Genomic DNA, 8,468 nt, shown 5'->3' with positions numbered 1-8,468 from the left:
TGTATCCGTGAGTGAGGCATTGAGTAGAGGGAACAGAGAAGTGTTTGTGTTTTCCAGACAGTTGTAGTCTCTGTCTCCGTGGGGATGAGTGAGATGCTAGCCTCTTCTGATGAGAGATTAAGAAGCGTGGTACAGTCTCTTCAGCAGACGTTACACATTCAACAATTCCAACACAACCGGCAGGATATACTATCCTATCCTATACAGTCCATGCAGATATTAGTCTTTGCTCAATCGTGCAAAGAGTAGCTGACCTTTTGGATATCACCATGCACAAAACCCCAGATTAAATTATGTGATGAACATTTAGTCTTCAATACACATGAGAAAGTAATGACTCTGAGAAATCTCCCTTCCCCCTCTCCCCCGGAAATAACTGAATGGGTTTGCCATACCTGGGTGTGCCGGAAGCCTGATTAGTTTACAGCGGCTACCCGTCTGACGAGCTGGGTCGCTCCGACCCCTCAGCCTGCAGGTGAGAGAACTAGGAGGCAGGCAGATGCTGGGGAGGAGCCCTGTACCATGCAGACCCACCCCTTGAGAGGGAAATATAAGCCAGCCGCCTCCAGAGAGCAGTCACTCAGAGGGACTTGACTTTCCTCTTAGTGAGATCACCTGCTCCACTAATCCTCTCTGTCTCACCATTTCTACTACCCCCATCAGAGGACCAGAACAGCTGCAGCCATGAGCATCAGTTACAAGAGCAGTGGCAGCATGAGCGGAGGCTTCGGCTCCAGCAGAGGATTCAGCTCCGGCGGTGGTGGCGGCGGCGGCGGTAGTGTGAGGAAGAGCTTCTCCAGCTTCTCCTCTTCAGCAGTTCCCATGGGCTCCAGCCGTATGAGCAGCTCGTCGGTTAGACGCTCTGTAGGCGGCAGTGGTGGAGGAGGCTTCGGCCTGGGCGGTGGTGGTGGTGGAGGAGTCTCCAGCTACAGCTACATGAGCGGTGGTGGAGGCATGGGCGGTGGCGGAGGCATGGGCGGTGGCGGTGGAGGTGGAAGCTTCGGCATGGGCGGCGGCAGTGGAGGCTTCGGCCTGGGCGGCGGTGGTGGAGGCTTTGGCCTGGGCGGTGGCGGTGGCGGTGGAGGCTTCGGCCTGGGTGGTGGCGGTGGAGGCTACGGCATGGGCGGCGGCGGTGGAGGCTTCGGCATGGGTGGCGGCGGCGGCGGCTTCGCCCCAATCACAGCTGTCACAGTCAACACAAGCCTGCTAGCCCCCCTCAACCTGGCGATCGACCCCAACATCCAGACCGTCCGTACCCAAGAGAAAGAACAGATCAAGGGTCTCAACAACCGCTTCGCCTCCTTCATTGACAAGGTCAGTACTGTTCTATTCTCTGAAAGCCCTTCCGTCTAACAGGATGTTAAAAGTATTAAGTATGCCATAACTATGGGCCTGTCTAAATAAATGAAATATACTGCATTGATCATCATCTACCATATGCCAGCATAGACAGGATGCATATACAGTATACTACAAATCAGATACTGCAAAGAGATACTGAGAAGTATCTGCAATAGTAATTGATGGCTGGGATATTGTTTTATGGTACAGGTTGCAAATAGCACACTTGAATAGTTGCAAGACTGTGTCTGTTGTACGCTATTGTAAGGCTCATTAAATATTTCACAGCCACTCATTATGCAACACCCCGAAATCCTAACCATATAGGAACCAGTTAGGACTGGCTGTGAAAACAAATACACTGAATGCTGTAGTGGCTGCATCCTTTGCCTTAAAGTATAAACATGGGGCTTATCCTTTACCTTAATGTATAGACGGGCGTATACTCTACCTTCATGTAAAAACAAGGGTGTTTCCTTTACCTTAATGTATAAACAGGGGCATATCACCTTGTCACAGGTGGTCAAAGTTCCAATGTGCAGCCTGTTGCATTGAAACTGAAAGCGCATCACTGCTTGAGTAGTTTTGTTAGACTGTAATTGCCCTGGCTCTGTGAGTTAGAGGGGAGTGAGTTTGGAAACCCTAGCCCAGGCGGATCCTATAACCACGGGCCCACTCTGAGTGGAGTGAGGGATCAGGTTATAGCCCCATTCCCATGGCAGCAGGAAAGGACTCACTGGCTTTCAATAGAATGCTATGTCTCTGATGGTGCACCTGAGTTTCTCCTCTCTCCCATCTCTCCCTCAGAACTGGCAGAGACACGCCTGCACATGTTTGAAGTTAATATGGCTAATAATATACTTTATCAATCTGTCTGAAACAGCAAGTTGTGTTAGAGGTTGTTCCTAAATACTTTAATATTTCAGACTACGACGGTATGGACAATAGTGAAGATCTGACATCTTCTCAAGGGAGTGATAGAAATCACCTAGCCTCGCCCTGTTAGTGAAAATGCATCTTTTCATCTTTTCACAGACACGGAACTGCTTTTTTTCTGGACGGTTGAACAGATCAAATTCAGTCATCTCATTTGTCTTTCTTCTGCAAAACATTTGTATTTAAAAAACCCTTAATTCCGTAACTCAACCAAATGTAAATCAATGAAGACTTTGCCAAGTGGGTTGTTTTACCCAAAACAGGACAGTAAATGCCCTCAGGCAGGTAATTCTCAGATTCTGTAGAATAATGTCTTATAATTACAGGGTGTGGCAGCAGGCAAGTTCATTCACTAGGCCATTCCACCTCAGGCTAAGGCGGGGCAACCCAGCCATATCTGCTGGGGCTTGCCATTGGTGATAATAAGGGAGGATTGGATCGGGTGTGGCAGGCTAAGACTCCCTCCCTCCTCAGGGATGTGCAGCCTCGCCCATGTACCTCACATGGAAGGAATCTTCTGTAAGCAGGAAACTGTTGAAACTTGTTCAGGTTATGGCAAGTCAAGGCAACATGACCTCACTAGAACAGAACACACTTATAGTACAGAGAGATATGAAGTGGATGGATGTCTTCCTGTCCGCCCCAGCCCTGAAGGAAGAACTCAGCTCAGTACCTGCCAACAAGGGCCCACAGAGGGCCCTTTTATACAGAGGTGTAGGAGAATGGCAGCTTTGTCTGAGACTCAATAAACAGCTACAAGCATACCGTCTTCATTAACTAAGTGAATGCAAGTCTTGAAACACAAAATAAATACACAAGTTAACGTTGCCAGGGAGACGTTACCAAGGCAACTCATATGGCAATGCATATCAATCAATTAAATGTATTTATAAAGCCCTTTTTATATCAGCTATAAAGAAACCCAGCCTAAAACCCCAAACAGCAAGCAATGCAGATGTAGAAGCACGGTGGCTTCTACATCACATGATACAAGGTGATATAATATTACATAACCCGGATTGGTATTCTGCAGTGGAAGATGTGTGCAACCCTGGTTGTAGTTGTAAATATGACACCTGATTGTAACTGTTCTATTTGCATCACAACACACAGGTACGCTTCCTGGAACAGCAGAACAAGATGCTGGAGACCAAGTGGAGCCTCCTGCAGGACCAGACCACCACCCGCTCCAACATCGACRCCATGTTCGAGGCCTATATCGCAAACCTGCGCAGACAGCTGGACGGCCTGGGAGGAGAGAAGGTCAAGCTGGAAGGAGAGCTGATGAACATGCAGGGTCTGGTGGAGGACTTCAAGAACAAGTGAGTTTTACACCAGACATTGTATGGATGCTCTAAATGTCCTAAATGCTGAACCCATATAACCATATGCAATGTGTTTTTGTAGATATGAAGATGAAATCAACAAGCGTGCCTCAGTGGAGAATGAGTTTGTCYTMCTCAAGAAGGATGTTGATGGCGCCTACATGAACAAGGTTGAGCTGGAGGCCAGGGTTGACTCCCTTCAGGATGAGATCAACTTCCTCAGGGCCATCTATGAAGCGGTGAGGACCATGTCAAAATACAATAAGCTTTACATTTGAAAAAAAAATATCCACATTATGGCTTTCCTGACTATCTCCTTCTTTCTCTCCAGGAGCTGAGTGAGTTGCAGGGACAGATCAAGGACACCTCAGTGGTGGTTGAGATGGACAACAGCCGTAACCTGGACATGGACTCCATCGTGGCTGAAGTGCGTGCCCAGTATGAGGACATCGCCAACCGCAGCAGAGCCGAGGCCGAGTCATGGTACAAGCAGAAGGTATGAGGAGACTTCAGTATATTTCTATCACAGTAGGTTGGTGGCAACCTTTATTGGGGAGGATGGGTGCGTAGTAATGGCAGGAGTGGAATGATTGGAATGGTATCAAATACATCAAACACATGGTTTGATTCCATTCCATTCGCTCCGTTCCCCTCAGCAGCCTCCACTGATTTCTATAGATTTCCTTTAATTAGGTACAGTACATAATAACATATAGGCTTCACACTGACTCATGCCTGGGCCAATCCTCTATTCCTCCAGTTTGAAGAGATGCAGTCCTCTGCAGGACAACATGGTGATGATCTGCGAAACACCAAGGCAGAGATGGCCGAGCTGAACCGCATGATCAGCCGTCTCCAAAACGAGATCGAAAACGTCAAAGGACAGGTACAGTAGGTTGGCAAATGACGGCCAATTCAAAATAGTATAATGTCTGGCACGACACTAATATTCCATTAAGTGAAAATATCAATCTGATTTCTGATCTGGTCTTTATTTTACCTTGTAGCGTGCCAACTTGGAGAACCAGATCGCCGAGGCTGAGGAGCGCGGGGAGATGGCGGTGAAGGACGCCAAGCTCCGCATCAAGGACCTGGAGGAAGCCCTCCAGAGAGCCAAGCAGGACATGGCCCGGCAGGTGCGCGAGTACCAGGAGCTGATGAATGTCAAACTTGCCCTGGACATTGAGATCGCCACCTACAGGAAACTACTGGAAGGAGAGGAGAGCAGGTAATTACACGATCAAATAAAGAGATAGTGAAACAAAATGTACCAAATGCATGGATAGGAAAGGTAAAGGCTAAACACAAGTAATTGAAAATCTTTTAATTGAAGTCAGCTCTTTCACTGTAGTATGTGCTTAGTGATCATGTCAACTAATCTATGAATCTCTTCAAAGGATTACCGGAGGTGGAACTGGAGGTGGAATTGCAACCATCCACGTACAGACCTCCAGCAGCGGCGGCGGTGGCGGCGGTAAGAACCTCATACATATGCATTTAAATTCAGTTAGACGAGAAAATGATAACAGTGAAGACATTCTGTCTGATTAGTCCAAGTACTGACTTCGCCCCTTCCATCTTCCTCTCCCAGGCTCCGGCGGTGGATTCGGCATGGGTGGTGGTGGTGGAGGCGGTGGAGGTGGCTTCGGATATGGCGGTGGCAGTGGCATGTCCATGAAAAGCAGCAGCGGCTTCGGCATGAGCAGCGGTGGCGGCGGTGGATTCGGCGGCGGCGGCGGCGGATTCGGCATGAGCGGTGGCGGCGGCGGCAGTGGATTCGGCATGAGCGGCGGTGGCGGCAGTGGCTACGGCATGAGCGGCGGCGGTGGTAGTGTCTCACAGTCCCGTTCCTCCATGACCTCCTCATCCAGACGCTTCTAAAAACAGAAGTCTGTCTGGTTGTCCCCACCTCCCCCTCACCTCCTCCTCCCCCTCTCTTCCTCGACAACCAAAGCAAGTTACAAACTCCTCTTGTCACATGCAGGCACAGAGCATCTATTGATCTACACTATAACCCAGGGTGGTTTGACCCCCTTCTTAGCTGCGTATGCCCCATAGTTACTGGCTGATAGGAAATACTGGATGCACATCAGAGGATGCACTTTGAATGCAGCTGACAGATCTTTTCCAGCCCAATATTTCATGTGATTTATTCCTGCGCTGAGTATTCTGTCCCTCACAGATTCAGAACATACACCAACAAAGATGGAGGCAGAGAGATAGTAAGAACCGGCAGCAGAGAAGTGAGTCTGCTCACTCTACATTCAGCCTGGCTGTCTTTTAGTTGCTGGATGGTGCCTGTCATGGAGACACAATATTGGTTGACAGTGCTGTGACAGTGCATCTTCATAAGGCAACAGTAGGTTCCCTTTGCACACATAGCCTCCAAATGGGCCTGGCAGAGAGGTGCCATGCTGTTCACTCAATGTTGAGACAGTTAACAAGTACAGAGAACACACCCCCCCCCCCCCTCCCGACCCCCCACCCCACTGCTTTGCTGCCCCCATATTGCTATGCATTGTGGGGAATGCCAGGAGATCAACATAAGCAGCCATACCTAAAGTGTCGCCCTTTGCTCTGAGGTAAATAATCTAGCATTAACTCTAACTCTCCCTATCATAGGAACAATGGGTTCCACTGCATGTTTGCAACCATTGTTTTTCTTTTCATTCTGACTGGTACACCCAGATTTATTGAATGTTATTGATCATGTACAACAAAACATTGTGAAATAAATCGGAGTTCTATAAAATACTTGTGTTCATCCTTCTCTTACTTACTATTGTTTCTAACATAGACACAATGACATTACTACAGGCTGATAGGTTACTAAAGCAACCAACTTGTAAATTAACTCTTTGTATTGTATTGTATTTCACAGCTGATTTTTGAAAAGGCCATTGACAACAGACGACTAGAATTTATATATAACTGCCTGGACTATTTCAATTTTGGGAGATTCTCTTAAAAATGGGTTAAAGTTATGTATAGTAACCCCAGGTGTAAAATAGTAAATAATGGCTACTTCTCAGAAAGTATTAAACTGTCAAGAGGAGTGAAACAAGGTTGTACATTATCGGGATATGTGTTTATTATGACCATGAAATGCTAGCTATTAATATTAGATCCAACAATAATATCAATGGGCTAGAAATCCAGGGCTTTTTTTATTTTACCGTTATTTAACTTGGCAAGTTAGTTAAGAACAAATTCTTATTTTCAATGACATGCCTAGGAACAGTGGGTAACTGCCTTGTTCAGGGTCAGAATGACAAATTTATACCTTGTGAGCTCAGTGATTCAATCTAGCAAACTTTCGGTTACTGGCCCAACACTCTAACTTAAAAACTTAAAAGGCTTAAAAACAAAGTGGTCATGTTTTTCTTTAAATCTGCATTTTAAATCTGCAATTAGTATTTGGTAGCATTTCCTTTAAATTGTTTAACTTGGGTCAAACATTTCGGGTAGCCTTCCACAAGTTGGGTGAATTTTTGCCCATTCCTCCTGACAGAGCTGGTGAAACTGATTCAGGTTTGTAGGCCTCCTTCCTCGCACACATTCTTTCAGTTATGCTTGTGTAACGGATGTGAAATGGCTAGCTAGTTAGCGGGTACGCGCTAGTAGCGTTTCAATCAGTTACGTCACTTGCTCTGAAACCTAGAAGTAGTGTTGCTCCGTGGCCTTTGTGAGCGATGGGTAACGATGCTTCGTGGGCGACCGTTGTTGATGTGTGCAGAGGGTCCCTGGTTCGCGCCCGAGGTCGGGGCGAGGGGACGTACTAAAGTTATACTCTTACATTGATGCTGTTGACCCGGATCACTGGTTGCTGCGGAAAAGGAGGAGGTTGAAAGGGGGTGAGTGTAACGGATGTGAAATGGCTAGCTAGTTAGCGGGTACGCGCTAGTAGCGTTTCAATCAGTTCGTCACTTGCTCTGAAACCTAGAAGTAGTGTTGCTCCTTGCTCTGCAAGGGCCGCGGCCTTTGTGGAGTGATGGGTAACGATGCTTCGTGGGCGACCGTTGATGTGTGCAGAAGGTCCCTGGTTCGCGCCCGTGTCGGGGCGAGGGGACGGTTTAAAGTTATACTGTTACACTTGGGGTCATTGTCCATTTGGAAGACCCGTTTTTGACCAAGCTTTAACTTCCTGACTGATGTCTTGAGATGTTGCTTCAATATATCCACATAATTTTCCTACCTCATGATGCCATCTATTTTGTGAAGTGCACCAGTCCCTCCTGCAGCAAAGCACCCCCACAACATGATGCTGCCACCCCTGTGCTTCACGGTTGGGATGGTGTTCATCGGCTTGCAAGCCTCCCCCTTTTTCCTCCAAACATAACGATTGTTATTATGGCCAAACAGTTTTATTTTTATTTCATCAGACCAGAGGAGATTTCTCCAAAAAGTACAATCTTTGTCCCCATGTGCAGTTGCAAACCGTAGTCAGACTTTTTTTATGGCGGTTTTGGAGCAGTGGCTTCTTCCTTGCTGAGCGGCCTTTCAGGTTATGTCAATATAGGACTGGTTTTATTGTGGTAAAGATAATTTTGTACCTGTTTCCTCCAGCATCTTCACAAGGTCCTTTGCTGTTGTTCTGGGATTGATTTGCACTTTTCGCACCAAAGTACGTTCATCTCTAGGAGACAGAACGCGTCTCCTTCCTGAGCGGTATGACGGTGCGTTATCCCAATGTGTTTATACCTGTGTACTATTGTTTGTACAGATAAACGTGGTACCTTCAGGTGTTTGAAATTCAAAAGCCACTTGCACATCTGAGCAAACCTTTTTGCAGCAGTTGAACAAGGTGAAGGAAAGAGCAATGTTTCCTTTTATCTTCACCTTCAGGTGTTTGAAAATTGCTCCTAA

General features: G+C 47.0%; 1 protein-coding gene across 1 annotated transcript; it reads left to right on the top strand.

The window, feature by feature from the left end:
• The first annotated feature begins 581 nt into the window (after positions 1 to 581).
• Positions 582 to 5,523, top strand: LOC111966853 (keratin, type II cytoskeletal cochleal-like). Its single transcript, XM_023991812.2, has 8 exons — positions 582 to 1,314; positions 3,391 to 3,599; positions 3,685 to 3,841; positions 3,934 to 4,098; positions 4,363 to 4,488; positions 4,610 to 4,830; positions 5,000 to 5,076; positions 5,194 to 5,523. The coding sequence occupies exons 1-8, from the start codon at positions 685 to 687 to the stop codon at positions 5,481 to 5,483; spliced, it is 1,875 nt and encodes a 624-aa protein (XP_023847580.1). The 5' UTR covers positions 582 to 684; the 3' UTR covers positions 5,484 to 5,523.
• Positions 5,524 to 8,468: the final 2,945 nt, after the last annotated feature.

This window comes from Salvelinus sp. IW2-2015, linkage group LG7, assembly GCF_002910315.2.
Source record: "Salvelinus sp. IW2-2015 linkage group LG7, ASM291031v2, whole genome shotgun sequence".
Taxonomy (NCBI): domain Eukaryota; kingdom Metazoa; phylum Chordata; class Actinopteri; order Salmoniformes; family Salmonidae; genus Salvelinus; species Salvelinus sp. IW2-2015.
The sequence above is the reverse complement of the archived record's forward strand: the minus strand, read 5'-3'. Positions and strand labels throughout refer to the sequence as shown.